The following is a 21,088-nucleotide window of genomic DNA, read 5'->3' on the forward strand; positions in this document are numbered from 1 at the left end:
TTCTCGTTGGCGGGTTTGCGGTTGCAGAGGGGGTTCCGGGAATAACGCGGTGCAGGTGAGGCTCCGGCACGGGGGCGAGCGCGGCACGGCGGGCGGCACGGCGGGCGCCCGGCACCGAGCACCCTGTCCTCCCCCGGCTCCCGCATCTCTCTCACCCGCGCTGACCTGCCGGAGCCAGGCTCCCGCGACGCGGCCTCTGTCCCCCGTCTCCCCTCCCTGGAGTGTTCCCGCCACCCCGGGGTGGATGCGCGGCTCTTTGTTCCCCTTTCCACACGGACGGTCTCTCTCCGATACTCTGTTGGCCGGTCCTCCCCCGGGGCGGGCGTCCTCGAGTTCACCGCTGGTCTTGGGCGCCCCTGCCCGCCGCGCTCTCGTCCTGCCCCTGGGCTCTGGAGCCGGGCCCGCGTGTTGTGCAGCGTCCTCTGGAAACCGGGCCCGCCAGTCTGCTTCCCTGCCAGGCTCGCCGTGGCTGTGATGGAGGGAGGGGAAGCACCTCCTGCGCTCTCCTGGCGCTGCCGGGGCTTGTGGACCCGCCTTGCGTACCACCCCCCCCCCCCCCCCCCCCGCCCCGCCCGGCGTCCTGGCTCCGTGGGCGGGACGGTGTCTGCTTCCTGACAGGCGGCTCAGGTCACATGGTAACTGGGGAGAGCATGGTCCTGCCGGGGCTTGTGGACCCGCCCTGCGTACCCCCCCCCCCCCCCCCGCCCCGCCCGGCGTCCTGGCTCCGTGGGCGGGACGGTGTCTGCTTCCTGACAGGCGGCTCAGGTCACATGGTAACTGGGGAGAGCATGGTCAGGCTCTCGGCCTCTACAGACCCAGGAGCTCGCCCTGAGCCATCTTACGGAAGGGAAACGCTCGCCTGCCTCAGAATCCTGAGGGCCTCAGCCGTGATTCTCCTGCAGGACTTGCCGAGGCTCCGTACACTGCCCATTTCTGCCACAGACACTTCAGGCACCCGCTGGGAGACGGGCCCCGCCGCAGGCAGGGCAGCTGGCGCGGGTTGCAGGGGCTCCCGCACAGCAGGAGGCTGGGCAGGTGTCCAGGAGGAGCTGAGCGTCTCGCAGGTCTGGGCCCCTGGGCACTCGGAAAGCTCGCTGTGCTGACAGGCTCGTGGGCTTCCACGGCCCTCATTGCTCACCCCACCGGCACTCACGTGTCTTGCCCTGGTCGCTCAAGTAGTGGCTAATTCCTGTTTACCAGGCCTGAGGAGCATGTTGCCGTAAATGGCTTGGATTAGTGTGATTTCTTGAGGAAGAGCAGGAGGATCGATATCCCTGCCAACGAGATTTCAGCAGAGGACCGGAGAGTTGATCTAATCCTGGATAAGACAGAGCCGATTGCGGTCCCTGTCGGTGAAATCACGCTGCTTCCTGTGGCCCCTACCCGGGATTGATAGTCTGTGGCCGGTGGGAGTCCAGCCCACAGCCTGCTTTTGTAAACACAGCTGTATTGGCTCACAGAGAAGCCATTTCTCTAGCTGCGGCCTGTGGCTGCTTCCGGCAGAGTTGAGTAGCTGTGACGGAGGTTGTCTGAGTAACGTTTATACTGTTCAGTAACTGTCTTTACAAAGAAAAGTTTCTTTATCCCTGGTCTGTACTAATAAGAATAAAGGGGGAAGAAATCACGGAATCAGTAACTACATGTCAGGTAGTGGTGGTCTTGTTAATCTGCTGCAGTAAAGAGGTTATGTATGAACTAGCAGTTTTATTGGAGTCACTACCTGATTAAATTATGATAACCCATTGCTTGTTTTTATATGTTTCGACAGGACGCATGCTTAAGTTGAGCAAGACAGTGGTAGAAGCCCCCTCTATGTTTTAGGGATTTTACCTGTGGCTCCTTCTGCCATGGTGGTCCTCGCTCCATCAGCAGGGGGCCAGCAGTGATCCGCCGACAGTTGCTTTTACATCTGTTCCATTTCAGATCCTGGATGGAAGGACGCTTCTCTCGTGTATGGTTTTCAGTGGTGTCCTGGTGGGCCACAGCGGCATTCGAGTCACCTGAGAGCCAGTGCTCAGTAGTCCCTCAAAAGTTGATTAATTACCTTCCTTGAATACACACTCAGCCTGGAAAATGGCCGTGGGTCTCTTTGGAGGTTAGAAAGAAAACTCAGTATAAAATTCTGGCATTGTAGTTGGTGACTGACTCAGGTCTTGGGATTGGGTGAGAGATGGTGATTCTCTGGAAGTTAGATCTCTGAACGCCAGCTACTGGGTTTTTAAAAAATCAGTTTAATAAGCCTTTATCGGCCCATTCTGTTAGAGCCCTAGTGACAGCCACTGCCAGAGGTTTTTCTGGGTCAGACTTTTGGTTGCTCTGGCGCTGCTGCCTGTGAGGGTGCCGCGTCCTGCATCTGGTTAAGTGGTGCTGGTCGGCCTCTCCCCTCCAGAACCTGTCCTGCCCGTGAAGCTTATTGAATTTTACTGGCTTGTCCCGCCACTCTCCCTGTCCTGCAGGCGCCCTGCAGAGCCTTCGGGGCGGTGTTTCTGAAAGCCTTCGTGAAGGAGCATTCTCTGGGCCCTACCAGGGGGGGTATATAATAAATCCCAAATTTTAGTTTCTTTTTAAAGAGTCACATTTTGTCAGTGGTAACAAGTTATGCCACTTATTCTTTGAAGTAATGTTGATCATTTTTGAGAAAACATCTGTCAGAAACGCAAGTCTAAGTAACCAAAGCTTGTCATTTTCGACTAGAGGTAGCGCGCCGTGAAAGAAGGTGCTCCTTCGGCGCACACGAAACTGCTGTGCAGGTGCTTCTCCATGAGACAGGTGTACCTTGTGATGCAGAAGGGCTTCGTAGGTGCTTCTTATTTTGTCACACAGAGGATTAAAAGATGTAGGCACAGTGGTCAGGATCCAGTAATGTTAATAATTTTACTGCCTCAAGGATATTCCAAAATAAACCTGCCTTCACTTGGAGTGCCTTGAAGTGCAGGATACAGTGATTGAGAGTATAGTTGGTGCTGCTGTCTCTCCATTAAGGTGTCAGCAGTTTTATCATCTGTGCCATGCCAGCAGGGAGTAAAAGATAGCATCTTGGCGTCATCGTGTGAGTAGCTCTGACCTTAGTGATCCCTTGACAGCGTTGTAGTTACCTCCGGGGTTCTGTGGATCACGCTTTGAGAGTCACTGGTGCAGAGAGCCAGTGGCAGTTTCTGTAAAGGCTTCCTTTTCAGTATTCTACGCTTTGGGGGCTGAGTGGTCTCTGAGCTACTTAGCTTCGCTGTTGTATCAAGAGGAGTGAGAGAGTTGAAGGAACAGGCGCGGCTGTGCTCCGGTGAAACTCAACAGCTCACAGGCCGGATCTGGCCCGCAGGCCGTGGTTTACCTGTTAGGTCCAGGTTTCAGGCAATCACCATAGCAAACTGGTAATAGCTCATATTGAATCTAGAATCCCTGGTCTTTACATCCACGCAAATTTTGGCCTGATTCTTCCTGTTCTAACTCTCATTGGATCCATCCCTGTACATATTTCCTATGATTCTGCCAAAATAAATGAAGAAAATCTTGCAACTGTATTTTCTCCTTGGTTAGATTTTTAGCTTCTCTGGGATCTGGGGATTTGAAAGCCGCGCTGGGTCGGGAAGTAGTGAAATGGTGGGAGAGGTGGTAGAGAAGAAAGATCAGCTTAACTGAGAAGGGACCTCGGGAAGGTGATCCTGATCTCTCCAGAGGAGGGGGCAGGGGAGCTCAGTGGGCACTGGGAGCTCCGCTGGGTGTCTCCAGACTCTCCCTCCCGTAAGACACAGCTGTCCGGTTCTGCAGCGGGGGCCCGGCCCCGCCAGAGCGCCCGTCGCCCTGGCGCCAGGGTGGTTGCCGCCTTCCGGTTTTAGCCGGTCAGAGAGTCAGTTCCAGGTCCCTTTCTTGATGGTTCTCTCCCCTGGGCTCATGTTTGTATCTGTCTGCTGGGAGCTTAGAGAACTAGAACCTCTTTTAAGTATTCCAAGAATAAAGGGCTTAATACTAGGTTTAGAACTCGCATGAATTGGGGCTGGCGGGGCGGAGGGTAGGCGTTGCTGCTGAAGGGCTGGGAATGGGGAGGTTCACGGTCGCCTTACGTACAAAGCGGGTGGCTCATCAGGAAACCGTTACAGATTCTTTCGAGATTTCTGCCAGGTGTCTACTGAGACGTCAACCTAGGGAGTTCACCTGGAAACCCCTTGGGAACCTCACTGCCCTCCTGTCTGGTCACAGCCCCCTCTGGAGTGATAGACTCTTTAGCACTCCTTTATGCAGGTAACTTTTTGTTGCCAAACTTGAAACCAGAGCTTCCTGGGTGGGAAGGGCGTTCTGGATAGTGTCCTTCTCGGCTGCCGTCGCACAGAGGAAACCCTTGAAAAGGAGGGAGGGGACTTGAAGGGAGTGGTGCTGATGTGATGGCACCCAGGCCAGCTCCTCTCCCAGCCGTCCCCACTCGGCCCGTTGTCCATCTGCCAGCAGCAGCGTCGAGAGGCCACCTGCCTGGGAGAGACGTTGGCGAGACATCAATGGGGGTATTAATTATGTCTGTAATGTCAGAGAGGTCCCACAGATCAGCGAGAAAAGGGCAAACAATCCATGAGGAAAATGGGCAGAGGATGTGAATCGACAGATCAGAGAAGACAGAGAGATAGCCAGGATGCGAATAGCTGCTCCGTCTGCTTGGGATTAAGGAAATGCAGAATTAAAAGTGGGTACCTTTTCTCCATATTACTAGGAGAAAGGAAGTCAGTAGTATATATTATTTTGAGAGTTGAGGGCAAGGGCTTTCTCACACCCCATGTGCACGGAACATGCATGCAGGACACGTGTGTGTGGTTTGCATGTGTCGGGAAGCCTGCCTCCCATGCTGTTCATAGTCATGTGTCCAGGAGCAGTTGCTGTGGGTCTGCCTGGGGACGGGACTACTGGAATAGGGTGTCGTTTCGAATCTCTTATTCTGTAATCTGAGAAGAGTTTTTAAAAACCCACGATAAACTACTTGGTTACTAGGCCCAAATCGAATACAGTCACTGACGGGGGAGAGGCCACTCTGGTGTGTGTTCAGCGCGGGTTTCCTAGTTACTAGGAGCACTGGGTGTAATAGCTTTGCTCGCACACACTGGTGTATGGACGTGGGGGAACCAGAGTTGCTCTGTTTCAAGTTCTGTGTGATGGGATGACGTTCCCAGCTGATAACGGATATGCCTTGTTTCCTTGAGTTTTAAGTTCAGGGCCTTTTTAAGGTTTTAAATTAATATATGGAAAGATAGGGTTATGTAAGTTTCTCTTTTGGGGGAGGGCAACCTTTATTGATAAATTTCTTAGATTTCCATGGTAGCACCGCTAGATCAGAAACACCTTTAACTAAATTGTGAGATACTGTAACCCTTTTTTATGTCTTCTCCCCACACAACACAAACATGGCTCCTAATTCCCCAGAGGAAGCCATCCAGTGATGCTGTTAAAAAAACTATTTAGGGGCTTCCCTGGTGGCGCAGTGGAAAAAAAAAAAAAAAAAAAAAAAACTATTTAAAATATTCAGCTATTACTTACTGCTCAGTTGCTAGGGTTAATTCTCCCTGAGGTCAGAGCCGTTTGGGGCCTTAGGGTCCTGCACACTAAAGCTGAGTGACGTGGCTGATGGTAATCTGGAGCATTTTCTAATAGGAGCCTCCAGCAGTGTGACACAGTGTGTACTTTTGGTCAGACTCATCATACAGTCCCTCGATGTCATGGGGATTGGTTCCAGGACCTCCCCCAAATACCAAAGCCCGCTGAAGCTCAAGTCAACTTGTATACAGTAGTGTGGTGTTTGTGTATAACCTCCTGTACACTTCACATCATCTCTGGATTATCTGTCATACCAAACACAATGCAGATGCTGTGTTCATAGTTGCCAGCCCTGTGCAAATTCAAGTTTTGCTTTCTGGAACTCTGGGATATTTTCAACTCGTGGTTGGTTGAATCCGTGGATGCGGAACCCAAGAATAAGGAGGGCCTACCATAAAGCCACGAGAAGCCCTGCCCCGACACAGCATGGTTCTTGATCATTCTTTGTGTTATAAGCTCTCTTTTTTTTTTTTTTTTTTTTTTGGGCTGCGTTGGGTCTTCGTTGCTGCGCGCGGGCTTTCTCTAGTTGCGGCGAGCGGGGGCTGCTCTTCCTTGCGGTGCGCGGGCTTCTCATTGCGGTGGCTTCTCTTGTTGCAGAGCACGGGCTCTAGGCGCACGGGCTTCAGTAGTTGTGGCGCGCAGGCTCAGTAGTTGTGGTGCACAGGCCTAGTTGCTCTGCGGCAGGTGGGATCTTCCCGGACCAGGGCTCGAACCCGTGTCCCCTGGCTTGGCAGGCGGACTCTTAGCCACTGCGCCGCCAGGGAGGCCCCATAAGTTCTCCTTTCTTTGTTTTTACTGCCAGAGCGTTCACCTTGCGGGTCAGCACATACCCTGTACTGACGTCACGGGTGCTCATCCTGGGTGTTGGGGAAGACCGTGTGTTTACAGAGTCAGTAGTGTCTGAACGTCCTTGTGCCTGAACTGTCCGCTCCTTCCTGCCTCATCCTCGCACAGCACTGACCCCGAAATAGAAGCAGCACTCCCCTGGGTGCACTGGGCAGCGCCCAGGTGCAGGGCACCTAGGAAGGAAGGTGCTTCCCGCCTGTGCACGCACACGCGATGGGAGCGCACGATTGCACTCCTACGGGATTCTTATTACTTAGCGTCCTGTGTCAGCTGAAACCTCTCATGCAGACACGCCCCAGTGTTCTGACCAGGGTCCTTACAACAGTCTTCTAAAAATCTAAATTCACTATATGTCGTTATTTCCAGACAAAATTCTTCAGAGACTTTACATTGTACTTAAAATACATTTGGTTACTTTTTCAAAAAATGTTATTGAAGTATAGTTGATTTACAATGTTGTGTTAGTTCTGTGTAATTTTGAAAAAATTAATGCTGTGTTTAATTTTTAAAGTCATACCGTTGAATCTACCAAAGAAGATTCTTCGAGCCTAATCGCTGAACTTCAAGAAAAGCTCCAGGAAGAAAAAGCTAAGTTTCTAGAACAACTTGAAGAGCAGGAGAAAAGGAAAAACGAAGAAATGCAGAATGTGCGGACATCTTTGATTGCTGAGCAACAGGTGTGCAGGTCTCCCGCCTCACTGCATTCATTCTAGGTCTAGAGGAGATGAACATACGTTAACAAGTAAAATTTTTTTGTGTAGCTGGGGTTTCTTATACGTTAAATGTGATTTTCCCACATTGATCCTGATGGTATTTATTATTAAATATCTTCTTCGTGATAGAAGCATTTTCTTTTTAACGGTCATTATGTCACATAGGTGCTTCAGAATGAAGCAGTGCTAGATCAGAAATTAGGAAGTGTAAATTCTGTTCCTGGTTCCTTAGCTACCTATGTGATCTCGTAAACATCATTTAACCTCTTCACATCAGTTTGGTTTTTTTGCAAATGACAGTGTTTGTACTACCGCATAGATGATATTTGAATTTTTTTTTCTAAGCTCTAAAATTTTATTCTAAGTTACATGCTGATAATTCTTATCCATGTGATAGGCTGGTGGTAGGTAATGGTGGAAGGCTGTTGAACTTTGGTGATTCCCTTATTAATGTGGATCGGTGGTGAGCGCTGACGCTTGTGAGGTCAGCCGCGGCCAGTCCACTGAGGGTCAAGATGCCCTGTGAGGGAGCATTACATCAGCTAAGCATTACACTGCAACTGGGCTGCAGTGGGAGAGGAGATAAAGGAGCGACGCGGTTGGATTTCTACGTAATCAGGATCGCTGGCTGGGGCGCGGGGCAGAGTGGGGGCTGCCAGGCCAGGCCGGTGTGAGAGCAGGTGTAAGTCAGGCCGGGGTAACACGGCACCCTTTTTTACCCCGAGGAATACGCTTCTGAGACTGGTAGCCTGTTACAGTTGATGTGCACATTTAATGTGGTGTGGTGCAGTTTTCCTTTTCTTATTGTCTTTTTAGTTTAAAAAAAATGTCAACCAGAGAACAGAAAGCAAATGTACAAGTATAGTTCCAAACACTTAGGAACTTTAAATGTTAAGGCCTGGGGAAAGACAGAGGAGCCTGGAAAAGGGGGACTGAGAAAGAGTAACCAGAAGCAAAGCAGAGTGTGCTTCATGGAAACCAAGGAAATGAACTGTCCGGAGCTGGGGAGGAGCCACCAGGTTTAAGTAAGAATTGTCAGTGAAGAGGCCATTCAGGTCTCTGTTTTCAGAAGTCTGAAGTTGTGCGTTCTTTCTTGTTTCCTCCTCCGTGAGCTAGGTCTTTCTCTCCCACTTTCTTGCTGCCTGTCTCTGTTCTCCTGTGAGCCTGTGCAACTGCAGACTTCCAGCATTAAGGGGAGATGAAATAAGACGGGAACCAGCGTGGAAAGCTGCCAGCCATCTGATCCAAATGTAGTTCTTCTTTTAATAGTTGTCAAACGAGAGGGGAGGTGACTCCTAAGGTACCTGCCAATTTTAAGTGGTGTTTGGATGTTAAGTGGTAGTTACTTGAGTTGATTTGTAACTAGCTTTATAAGGGCTACTTGGGCCTAGTTGGCTCTTACCTTAACTAGTCTTGTTTCTAATATGTGTATTATAAATTGTGTAAACTTTTCTGAAAATCCATTTGCTGTTGCAGAAACAGCCAGAGGTTATGAAAACAAAGTATCTAATATACTATTATAAATATTTGTTAATTTTCTACCATAAATGATACAGAGCAATGGCTTAATACAAAGGCATATCATAAATATTCTTTTTGAGGGGATCTTCCTGTCTGCTTTCTGGCTAGAAATGAGTTTAACTCAGTATTTAACAAATTCACTAATTTTGGCCCAGGAATGCCACATTCTTGTTAAATGTCTCTGTTTCTAGCATCATTGGCATTAATGATTGATTGGAGGATCTTTGACCCTTAATTTTGGAAATTGGCTCACGGGATCTCTGCAGGCAGTTGGTATGTATGAGATCCGCAGTGAGAAGGCCTTCCTAGAAGTCGAGGAGTGGCAGGTCCAGCCATTATAAATCAGCAGATATCCAGATGAGAGGAGGAGATGGGATACAGTCATGTCCAAAATGTGACTGTGGAATCGAGAGTTAGCTAAGGACAGAAGGAAGATTCCAGAGGCAGGGAGATCACTAAAAGAAACAGTTAAGTATATAACAGCACTGGTTAAAGTGTTGGCTATTTTATTTCTTTCCCCCAAATTTAAGAAATATTTACTAATGCTTTTCCTCTGACAATAAATATGTGGACAATAATGTGAAAATAGCATTCATTTTCAAAATATTAAATTGGAACATATCTTAATACAGAACTAGGAAAATACAATCGAATGTGTTTACCACAGTGTGGCATTTTTATTTCAAAATAAACATCACTTGTGAATTAAGCTTTTTCTTCTCCCCATAGAGATGCACCATGCAAAAATAGACGTATTTTCTTTAGCTCTAGCTGCCCTGTGCATGCAGATAATTTAAGTAGTTATCGTTCTGTTGTTCCAGACCAATTTTAATACTGTTTTAACAAGAGAGAAAATGAGAAAAGAGAACATAATCAGTGATCTCAGTGACAAGCTGAAAAGCACGATGCAGCAGCAAGAGCGGGACAAAGGTCAGTGACGCTTCCTAATGCGACGTTGTTAGTTCCGTGTCAAACGCAACGATTGTAACGCTCACGTCCGCCCGGGGCTGCAGATTTGATCGAGTCCCTGTCTGAGGACCGCGCGCGCTTGCTGGAGGAGAAGAAGAGGCTGGAGGAGGAGGTCAGCCGGCTACGGGGCGGCGGCCCTGTCCCCTCCCCGGGGGTGGCCGCCGCCCCCGAGCTGTATGGGGCCTGTGCGCCCGAGCCCCCGGCGGAGGCCCCGGATGCCCTCGGCGAAGGCAGGCTGGACTCAGCGCTGGAGACCAGCACGATGTCTGTCCGGTGAGTGCCCCTTCCTGCTTGCCGGGGGCCGCGGCCCGTGGACCTGAGAGCTGCGCGTGTGAATTCTCCGTGCCACGGCCTGTGATAGCGCCACTGATGGTGTGCGGGAATCCACTTCGGCACGTTTTCATAGCGTGCCACCGCAGCGTGCAGGCGGCCGGGCGGGGACCCCGCAGGGGGGTCCAGGCCTTGAGGCCGTGGCGGCAGGGGCGCAGGGCTTCCTTAGGGTCGCCGGTGCGTTCAGCGTGCTGAGGCCGTGCTGGGGGGAGGCAGTTGTCACTTCTGTGTGGAAACTGAAGTAAAATCAGATAAAAGTCAAACTCACAGAAGCAGAGAGCAGGAAAGTGGCTGCCAGGGGCTGGGGTGGAGCGTGGGCCGTGTTCTCACCAAAGAGGCGGGTAAATGATGTGAGGTGATGGGTGTGTTAGTTAACTTGATGGAGGGACTCCTCCCACGGCGCGCGCGTGTATCAGACCATCGCGCTGCGCACTTTAGATACATTACGGTTTTGCTTGTCAGTTATGGCTCAGCTTAAAAAAATGAAACCACAGCCTGCACGCTCTTTCTTGTTTTCTTTTCTGATTAGTTTCTGACTACCTCAGTGTGATGGGCAAATTCACACCTGACAGTGACGAGCGCTTTGTAGACGTGCAGGAATACTTTTGTAGTCTTTATATAGATTTGGTTTGTTCTTTATGAACTGAAGCTTTGAGTTTTATAGCTCACTCAAGGACTTGTGGCATTTTGTTTGTTTTTAGTTTTAATGGTGAAGCCGCCCAAGAATGACCGTTTTATCTGTAACGTGGAGAAGAAGAATGGTCCCTGGGAGAAAGCTTGAAATTTCAAAGACATTATCCCTAGAAAAATGCATGCACAAAGTTTTGCTCATAATTTCAAAAGGTTTATCAATCTAGGTTCAGGATCTGTGGTATAAATTTTATACCATCCTACACCATCAAAATGTGTCCTAATTTAAACAGGCTGCTTCTGAAAATTTCGTACAAACCCTTAAATCTGTAAAGTGCTCTGAATTAACAGTTACATTTCCAAAACCTTATTGGAGACTGTGAAGTCCAGAACTTTAAGACTTAAACTAAAATAAGCCATTCTCTCTTAGGGAAAACGTCCACATGCTCTCTGAAGAAAGGCAGAGGATAATGCTGTTGGAACGAGTAAGTGCATCGCCTTCTTGAAACACAGGGTTTAAGAAATATGTTCACTCTGAGATGCAGTGAAGTAAACCTTACGCTGAAAGCAGACTTTGTGTTTATAGGTGAGGTTTTTTTTTAAATTTATTTTTTTGTCTGCACCGCGTGGCTTGTAGGATCTTAGTTCCCCAACCCGGGCTCAAACCCGGGCCCTGGCAGTGAGAGTGCTGAGCCCTAACCACTGGACCGCCAGGGACTTCCCCAAATTAGATCTTTTTTAACGGTTATTCTTTTGGTTACTTTCGAGAAGTCCTGTCATCTCTGATCCAAGTGGCCAGGAACAGTTCAGGATTCAGCAATACAGTAGAAGTGTGAATTTCACATATTAATTTCAAAAAACAAAATATTAACTATTTTCCAAAATAGGGCACAAGTAGAATATGTGAATAATGAAGAAAAGTTAGGGTTTTTATAGTGATTAATGGAAGTGAAGAGAAAAAAATGGTAATAAGGGGTTTCTTCTCAGTTGCAGACTTTACACATCTTTGTTCAGAGACCACTTTTCATTGCTTAGGCTTTGAAGATTTTTAACACTTTAGCTCCCTACAAGATAACTGTCTGATAAGGACTCAGGGTCAGAATTGTACAGATTTGTGCTCTTGCACGTGTGCTCTTGTTAGTGAAGGTTCATCAGCATCTGCTGGCGTGAGTATTATAATTGCAGATTCCTCCTCTTGGGCCCGACCTCCTAAGAGAGCCTCTGGGGATGGATCTCAGATAGTTGCTGCATAGTTACAAGGTCACAAGTGGTTCTAATGCATGTTGAACTTTGAGAATCCTTGGCTTAAGGAAATAAACCTAAAATTGTTCTAATTCTCTCTTTTTTTTTTTTTTTTTTTTTTTTTGGCGGTACGCGGGCCTCTCACTGTTGTGGCCTCTCCCGTTGCGGAGCGCAGGCTCAGCGGCCACGGCTCACGGGCCCAGCCGCTCCGGGGCATGTGGGATCTTCCCCGGACCGGGGCACGAACCCGCGTCCCCTGCATCGGCAGGCGGACTCTCAACCGCTGCGCCACCAGGGAAGCCCCTAATTCTCTTCTAAGCCAGTAAATAAGACAGTTGGAAAGGATTTCTAGAAAGGAATATCCCCACAAACCTTTTATAGTAGAACCGGACTTGAGTACACAGACTATATTTTCGAGCATAAACCAGGGGTCTCTCTTTCCCACCCCTGCAGACACTACAGTTGAAAGAAGAAGAAAACAAGCGGTTGAATCAGAGACTGGTAAGGTCTTCTCGCCCAGTTGATCTTGACATTTAAACTGTTTGCATTGCGTTTCATTATAAAGACCAGAAGGCCGTGTGGTGTGATTAGTTCTTTCCTCGTAGTTTTCGTTGAGCTGCGCTGGTCATTGCTGACAGTTGACTCTTAAGCCTGACCACGTGCGCTGCCTCGGTCTTACAATGTTAAAAGCAGCAGCAAAACCCAGATTGTCTTTTCTGATTATTAATAAGCTATAATCTCGTAGAATTGCGTAATTATATGTGTTTGTGGTGTCAGGTTAGGGCTCTTAGTTAAGTGAGCGAATAGTCAGAGCTGCTCCTCATGAGGCGGCTCTTGTTGACGCGTCCGCCCGTAGGTGTGTGGGATCAGCAGGTCTGCCTGTCATGGCTTTTGTTTCTTTCTTTTTTTAACTCATGGTGTTTGAACCTGACACCTTGCCTGAGAACCCTGCGTGGCCCTCTAAATTGCCTTGCTTTCCTCTAGCCTGTGAATCTAACCAAGTGCTTGATGAGTCAGTTTTACAGTCAATCTTACCTGCTTTGATAAAGCAATTGCTTCATCTTTCAAATTCTCATGATGACAGTTTATGAGAAAATAGGAACAGTTTAAGGCCTGTGTTCAGGACTTTTGAAAAATTTTAAGGTACTGATTAGAATTGAGTTTTTTTAAAAATAAAGTGTCTTGTAGGGACACATCTGTGCTTTCTTGCGTTTGCCTTTCTTAACTTGAACAGCAAAAATGACGTATTAATTCCATAGCTCTGCCAGACTGTCAATCATGAATTTATCACCAAAACAATTTTTTGAAGGCTATTTGCTATTTCCGTTACTGAAGCAAACCCTTCTCAAGGAGCCTTGGAGGAGTTGCCTGCGGCCACTGGGGGCGCCGCACAGAACAGACGTGCTCCACGTGTGCTCCGCGCAGCGTCCCCAGCGGGGTGGACGCGGCGCTGGGCGAGGGTTTAGGCACGTTGTTCACAGCTGTGCTCCTGGCACCCGGAATAGTAGGTGGTGCACAGCACACAGTAGATGCTGGGGAAAGGCTTAGGAGGGAAAGGGTCTGGTCCTTCAGATCCAGAGCGCACCCGCTCCCCCGCCAGCGGCGCCTCCGGATCACTCATGCTTTCATATCGATTGACAAATCTGTTCAGCCAGTGCTTCCTCACGTCTAAGCCCTTGTTTGTCACAAATACGTGGAGAGCTTAAGCTTTTTTAAGAAAATCTAAGCAGAGTTGAATACAGTTTGAAAAATGGATCATTAAACTTGTTCTCATTGGCAGCATGTATACTATTCTGGATGATTTTGAAAACAGGTTGGAATACACTTTTAGATCTTTCTAGTCATTATTTGTTGTTTTCTTTCTCTTTTGTTTTTAAACGTTAATTGAGACCCTTCATAGTGTTCAAAGGGAAATGGAAGAAATTCTGAGCGTCAGCATTAAACTTATGAACAAAGAGAAATCCATTTTATCTGTCCTTGATTTGTGTGGTTATAATTGGCCCCAGTCTGCTTGGGAGGGATACCTTGGGACCCGTGTCCCACGTATCATGTGACAGTGTGAGAAATGTGCTGAAGCCTGACTGAGGAGCAGAGAGTCCCGGCCGAGCTGAGGCAGCCACAGACCAGTGAGCCTGCCCCGTCCTGTCCCGTTCCATCGTGTCCCCCTGCAATGCTTATTAGGAGAGGAGGGGGAGCAGCCCCTTCCTTGTGTAATGCTTGCTCGGAAGAGTGGCTTTTAAACTCTTCTCGAAAACATCAGTCTCCTTCCTCGTGATATTTTTTAGGGTTAAATATGTATTTATAAATAAAATGATTCTGTATTCAGTTTTTAATCCAGCCAAACCTGATTAAGAAATAACATAAGTAAAAGTGTAGGTAAATTTGTCCGCTGAAAGTAATTGTTGAAGGAAAGGAATAACATTAATGGAGCAGAGAAGTTTGGACCCTGAAAGCTGGGACACAGACGTGAATGTGTGTAACGTTGGAAGAAATGTTTGCAGTGTGGACCCAGTAAGTGCATCGGGAGAGAACATGTTACTTTTGTAAGCTTTGTCAACATTTCTCTTCCTAGATGTCTCAGAGCATGTCCTCCGTATCCTCAAGGCATTCGGAAAAGATAGCTATTAGAGAGTAAGTATTTGATTTGTATTTTGTGCTTTTTTCTGTGAAAATAATAAACCGAACTGAGTAGTATTGAATTGTCAATGAAAATGTATTTCAGTGGCTGTAATCTCTCAGCTTCAGTCACGCTGAGTGTTTTGTACTCATTCGTAGTTCACATTTTTTTTTAATTGAAAAGCAAGGTTTTTCTAAACTATTTTGGGAACGTTAGGGTTGTATTCGAAGTCCTTCCTGTCATAGCTTTAATTATCACTTACACATACATTCCTGAAGCCTTTTGGATTCTGCTTCCTTTTCAGCTGGTGCCGCCTCTTTTAAACCCCATTTATCACCTTAGTCTTTTTCATTTTAGATTGGAGAATCTTGATGTTTGAAGTTGGAATGTTTCTTCATTTTTATTTCTCAGACTTCATTTTATTGACATGCTACAAATCCATAATACACTGTTAAAATTATCACTTGAATAATTTAATAGACAATATTCCAGGACCAAATTACCCCACAGTAATGTATCGGTTTTTGGCATGGGCTACTGGAAAGGAGGGTGTCTGATAAAGCATTGTTCGCAGCTCGGGAGTACTGGTCATTTCTTCTCTACTTGTCAGGACTGACGTAAAAATAAATAAGACGCTCTATTCTGTCTGTTACAGATCCATCGACCATATTTTCAGTTATCAGGCACTCCCGGTTACTGATCCTTAACTTCTCGTTGGAGTTTTATCTTTTCTCAGTGATTTGAAAGGGCTGGGTGTATCAGTCTTTATCTACCAGCTGTATGTCAAGTCAAATTGATACAAGGTTTTTCAAAGATTAGAGAGAGATGAGCTTAAAAAAAACCAAAACTGCCTCAGAGAGGCCCTGTCTTCCTTCTTTTAAGGTATTCTCCTCCAAAACAGTGCCTGTCACATCTTTTTAGGCAGGCAGTTAATTGTAGGATAAATAATTAGCGAATGATAGACTGTTACGTTTTTAAAGTTTCCCCAGTGATGTTAATGATTTATTAGGTACAGGACCCACTAAGTTATCTTAGATCTAGATTAACTTTGAACTGATATTCCAAACGACAGTTCTGAAGGACCCTGAAGAGACGATACCAGCTGAGACACCCTAGGCGGTCACACCTACTCTTTCCTTCCTGCTCCCTCCTTCCTGGCTTCACCCCGAGTCAGTCATCGCTGTTGACTTGTTTAGGCCTAACTAAGTACATGCAGCTGGTTCAGTTGGGTTTTCTTTCAAATTGAGGAGACTACTTGGAGACCGGAGAAGTAGTGTAAGGTAGTTCTTTCTTTCCCACTGTGACTAAGTTTGCTCCCTCAATTTATGTTTATTATTGTAAAATGAAAGATTAGGATGAATACCTTCTTTCTATAGCTAGATGAGCTATAATGGGTATTCTTTTTCTCCCCCTCACCCAAGCATTTTTTGGGGTTGTGTTCTTTTAAACAGTAGATTGTATTGGAAATTTTATTTTTAAAAATTTTGGGTCTTTGGCGGTTGCTCACTTAGCTTTTGAGCGTCTGTGTATGTCCAGCATTCCCGTGAGGGCCTGGGTAGAGTAAAAAAAAAAAAATCATGTAAATATGAAATTTCCTATTGCATTGTTAATTGAATGTTTCGTTGAACATTGCAGAATCAAGGTGACTCCTTAGATCAGTGAAATCATTCCTTTGTTCAGTTTTCAGGTGGGAGATCTGGTCCTCATCATCCTGGACGAACGCCATGACAATTACGTGCTCTTCACCGTGAGCCCCACCTTGTACTTCCTGCACTCAGAGTCGCTGCCTGCCCTGGACCTCAAACCAGGTGAGGGGGGTAAGTGTCACATCTGTAACCAAAACAATAAACCTAGAGTGGAGAGAATATGTTGAAGATTCTTCTCCCATGTTGTCTAATTATATCAGAATTAAATAGGTAAGCAGGAACTCTGCCTAATCTGGTTTTTGTTTGTTTGTTTGTTTGTTGTTCTAAAATCTTCATTATCCAGATTATTTTCTTGGATTCTGCTGATGTTGGGTCAAATATCTCATACTCTAGCAATAGCAGAATTCCACTGTTAAAATTCTCATACCTATTTAAGCTTCAGTATAACATGCTCATTTGTTTATAAGGGCATTACTTGTTTTGGCAAAAATAAATTCTTTTAAATTATAAGATATTTTTTCTCTCCTCTTTATCATCCTGTTTCTACCTTTTTCTTTCATTGAACTTGTCAGTAAATTTTTTTAAAAAGGCAATAAGCTTTGTTAAAGTATACTAAATTACAGTTAGTATATTACTATCATCTATTACATTGATCTTTAAAGAACTCAAAAAGAACAGAATAGGTACCCTGGGATACTTAGGCTAAATAGAATTATTCAAAAACAAGACTGTGTGTCCGTTTGGTTTGATGTTCCTGTTTGGAATGACTTGTGAACATGGTCATATGCCCGTTCTCTGAAGTAGGCCGCACACGATCGCGCCACCATGGCTGTTGGCGGTGGGTTATGTAGAATGTGACCGTGAAAAATAAGAAGAGAAGCTTGCAACTTAATTTACTGGTTTTGTACGTTGAAAACAATGAACTTGATTTTTTTCTTTAATTTTTTTGGTAGGTTTTTTGTTTTTCATTTATTTAGATTTATTTGAAAATGATTTTTAAATTTACCAAAAAAGTTGCATAAATAAGTACAGTATAAAAAAGCCCGATATTCCTTCACCCAGAGTCTGCCCCATTTGCATTACCTCTGCCTGTGCACGTCTAAATGTACTGATCCACGGCTCTACGTAAGCATGCGCACGTTTGTTTCCAGGCAGAGTGACATCCTGCCCCTTTAACTACTTCACTCTGCATCTCCTAAGAACAGGAAGAGTTCAGCGTTTACATCTAGTAACCGCTCACTGTCTACCACGCACGTTTGCATTGTAAAGACTCTTACAAGTGCCACAGAAAAGAATTTAATAGTCTTACTTTACCACAGAACTCAAGCCCCCTCTTTTTTCCTCTTCCTCCATCCCTCCCTCCCTCCCTTCTTCCCTACATACATACATGCATACATACGTACATGTATACATACAGAACAGGATGCCAGTTGGGGTAATGCTGCCTACTGACTCCTTGCCCTGGGGGGGGTGTGGTGACCAGGGCGTTGTTATGCCCGTGACGGGGACTCATCACTCCTTGGACATGAGTGTTAGATGATTCTTTTCAGAAATTGTGAATTATCCTTGAAGGGCTCTATTAGTCCTTAGAGTAGACTTGCCATATCCTGTGGTCCAGGAGCTTTTTTATCTTTGTATCACATGGTAGTATCTGTATGTTCATTTCAGATGGTTTATTCAGGACAGCTTTTTTTTTTAATATCATGCCAAGTAAGGTTTATGCTTCTCAGAGGCTTTACCCTTAACAGGTAATTTATTGGTCGAATACTTTTGGAATCAACTCTTTTATGACAGCTTCTCTTCCGATGAATTTTAAAAGAGAATGAGTATTTATCTCTTACACACTTTGCCGTGTGAGAAACTAGCTTTTTCATCGTGTCTCCTTCCACATTTTTTTATCTCCCCTCCACACAAGTACTGACTGCCCTGTAGACTTTCTTTCATCCTTAATCCTTATTAGTTATTTATTGTGCACCGACTGTGTTTGCATTGCGGTGCCAAAAAAAAGAAGACAATGCTTTGCTTTGAACCTAGAATATAAATTTTGTCTGTAACTGTCTGCTTTCAGTAGCAGAAAAGGTCATGTGTTAGCACTTTCAGTAGGTGGCACTGCTGAGCTAATTTAGAATTCCTAGATTTATTTGTTCATGATTTGTACTCAGATTGTGTTTTTTGTTTCTTGAACTTTGTCAGTTCTGTGGTTTGACTTACCATCTGCACTTAATGAGTAATTGAAGCCAAAATTAGTGGTTGAAAAGTAAAACGAATTCAGTTTTGTTTTATAAATTGTTATGCATTTCTGTGATTTTACTCTTGAGAATGTCATTAAACTGTTTTGACTCTGGCAGTTATGTTTTCATGAATAATTATAGTTGTACTTTCAAAAAGAATTTAATGGTTTGATTCCATAGCTTCAGGTGCATCTCGAAGACCATGGGTCCTTGGAAAAGTGATGGAGAAGGAGTACTGTCAGGCCAAAAAGGTAAATAAGCCCATCGTGGGCCGTGGACCTAGGAGTTGTAAGAAGATTCTCAGGATGCTTTATGCAGAACACTGCTCTTCTTGGCCTTCTAATTCACTTGAATTAGGCCTGAATTTAATGAGTGTGAGTTTGCACCAGCAATTTTATGAATATTTATGTGATTTACCTTCCAGTAGTAGAGGTAGATGGCCAACAAGCTATCAACATATCCAGAAAAACTACAACAAGTTTCTGTTCTGAGTATTAAATTACTAGTGTTTTCATGTGCAAAAAAGGAACACAGCATAACTGGTGATTAATCTGTTTGTAGGTACAGCTGATGTTTCCTTACTTTTATAATGCTCCCCCCACTGAAGAAAGATAATGTGAGATATTGATGGCTCAGCATGCACCTGACTGATGTCGGCAGTGTCAGTGCTGTAGAGTCAGAGAGATCCAGTGAGCAGTCTTCCTAGCTCGTTTGTGGACCCTGTGCACCAAAACAGCAATAGAACTTGACCTGTGTGTTGTTGAGGTTTCTTTGATGTTTAAAATAATAACATATGGCTCACTTTGTACTGTATTATTTAGCAGTGATTACCGACCCTTCCGTCAGTATTAGTGGCTCGTCTGTTCTATGCTCATCTGGTGAGGGGTGGATCTGTGTCCTTTGACAAAGATACCCCTCTCCCCACAATGATCAAGCATTGCATAGCGTGGTAGGATGGCACCTCTGTAATTCGGTTTAATCACCCTTTTCTTTCTGTCTTAGGCACAAAACAGATTTAAAGTTCCTTTGGGGACAAAGTTTTACAGAGTGAAAGCTGTGTCATGGAATAAGAAAGTGTAATTTATGGAAGAAATTGAGACGTTCTGTGACGTTTTTCTGATTTGTCCCAACAGTGCTCGTTCATCACTCCAAAAATAGCAGGTCAGCGCGACAGCATACTTCTTTCGTGTATGTCATTTACTTTTTACCTGGCTACATGTTAGGAACAATAAATTCATCAAAACCCTTGGCTGAGTTAAAATGGTTTCGTTTTTGTTGTTCTACCCAAGTAACTCTAGAAATGCGGACCAAAATAGTTCACTTTCTCAAAGGGCACACACCCCCGTGCATTGTGGTTTATGATCAGCCATATTCTTTGCCTGTTACATATACCTTAGCTTGAACTTAGATATTCAGTGTTAGTTGTTATTACCAGCATTTGTCCTTTTGTGAAATCAATATCAGAAAACTTGCACTCTTTAACACATTCTTTATAAAATGTATAAATTCTTCAAAACTATTTAAAGAGGAGTGTTATTGCATGCAGATAATCATAATTTTGAGTTTGCCTTTGTAGATTACTAAAAAAAATTGTTTCATTTATTTTTTTAAATGCCCTTTGATGTTTCAAAACAAAAAGGAACTCTAATTTGATTGACTGACTTTAAGATCAGCCATAATCAGCAATCTTCAAAAGCACTTTGAACAGATTGGTCGCCTGGGTTCTACAGGGAGGAGTGTGCTAGTGATGGTTTCTCAAGCAGCACACAGACCTTCCCAACACTTTATTATTCTGTTTAGAATAATCATATTGATGAAGTCGTAATTCATGGTTCAGTTTCAGAAAAAACATATTCATTGTACATTAACCATTTCGAGGTCATTTAAATATAACAAAACGTTGTATTGTAAAAGACATGTAGAATTTTAAAACAATAAAGATTTGAACCTGTAAGTGTGTGTGCCTTTTAAAGAAGGATACATTTTTAATATATTCGAGTGATTGCTGGGAAGTGTGAAAAACTTGTTCTGTATCATATCAAAAGAGAAACATGTTTATTACAAAAAAAATGTTCTTTAACTATGCTATGTAACAGGGTAAAACAGTGTTACGTAGAATAGAGTTGTGTGAAGCCGATCTTGAGCTAAGTGGCCACGGAGCAGGGGTATTTAAATGAGTAGTTGAGTTGGTTGAGACTTGTTTCAGGTTTGTTGCTAGAGAACAATAATAAAGTGATTCTTTTTTTCAGAAAATATTTAATTTCTTCGTAAAAATAAGTTAAATATTTTTTTAAATATGTATGTCTAATAGTACAGAAAATGGAATAAGCACCATAGTGTATAGAAAACTGAATTTGACAACATATTAATGAATAAATGAACAAATGATTTCACATGTTTCTATTCAATCCTTCCATTACATCTTCACGCAGAGAATATCAAAGCACTAAAGAACTTTATATACAGAGTGGTCCTGCTGAGCAGATGTGGTTGGTCTGAACGAATCTGCGGGGGGCCTGTTTGACTTGAGATTTCACGTGGTCGTTGTGCCGTGGGGCTGTGGGCTGACTTGTGACATCTCAGGAGTGTCGCTCTTTGGCTTCTGTTGCTTAGAGCTTTTCTTATATCCCATTTCGTATCCATGCTATCAGTGGTCACATAAACCTTCACAAAGCAAACAAAAAGAAAATGCAGTTTTCTTAGTTAAAAGGAAGAAAAATGAAGCCTGGTTGAGTTCTTACCATTGCGTTGCAGAGGTGAGCCTTGGCATCA

General features: G+C 45.0%; 1 protein-coding gene across 3 annotated transcripts in view; it reads left to right on the forward strand.

Moving 5' to 3' along the window:
* Window positions 1-19,563, forward strand: part of RB1CC1 (RB1 inducible coiled-coil 1) — a 60,787-nt gene extending 41,224 nt beyond the window's left edge. For 2 of the 3 annotated variants that reach the window (XM_024126985.3, XM_024126984.3), the window contains 9 exons: window positions 6,929-7,094; window positions 9,473-9,581; window positions 9,665-9,893; window positions 11,011-11,065; window positions 12,276-12,323; window positions 14,395-14,453; window positions 16,120-16,256; window positions 18,497-18,567; window positions 19,319-19,563. In XM_024126985.3, coding sequence (XP_023982753.1) covers window positions 6,929-7,094; window positions 9,473-9,581; window positions 9,665-9,893; window positions 11,011-11,065; window positions 12,276-12,323; window positions 14,395-14,453; window positions 16,120-16,256; window positions 18,497-18,567; window positions 19,319-19,396 — 952 coding nt within the window. In that variant the 3' untranslated portion in view covers window positions 19,397-19,563. The remainder of the gene's footprint in view (window positions 1-6,928; window positions 7,095-9,472; window positions 9,582-9,664; window positions 9,894-11,010; window positions 11,066-12,275; window positions 12,324-14,394; window positions 14,454-16,119; window positions 16,257-18,496; window positions 18,568-19,318) is intronic. The other variant, XM_028500710.2, reaches the window with a different exon arrangement.
* Window positions 19,564-21,088: the final 1,525 nt, after the last annotated feature.

The sequence above is a fragment of the Physeter macrocephalus genome, chromosome 15 (genome assembly GCF_002837175.3).
Source record: "Physeter macrocephalus isolate SW-GA chromosome 15, ASM283717v5, whole genome shotgun sequence".
NCBI classification, from domain to species: Eukaryota; Metazoa; Chordata; class Mammalia; order Artiodactyla; family Physeteridae; genus Physeter; species Physeter macrocephalus.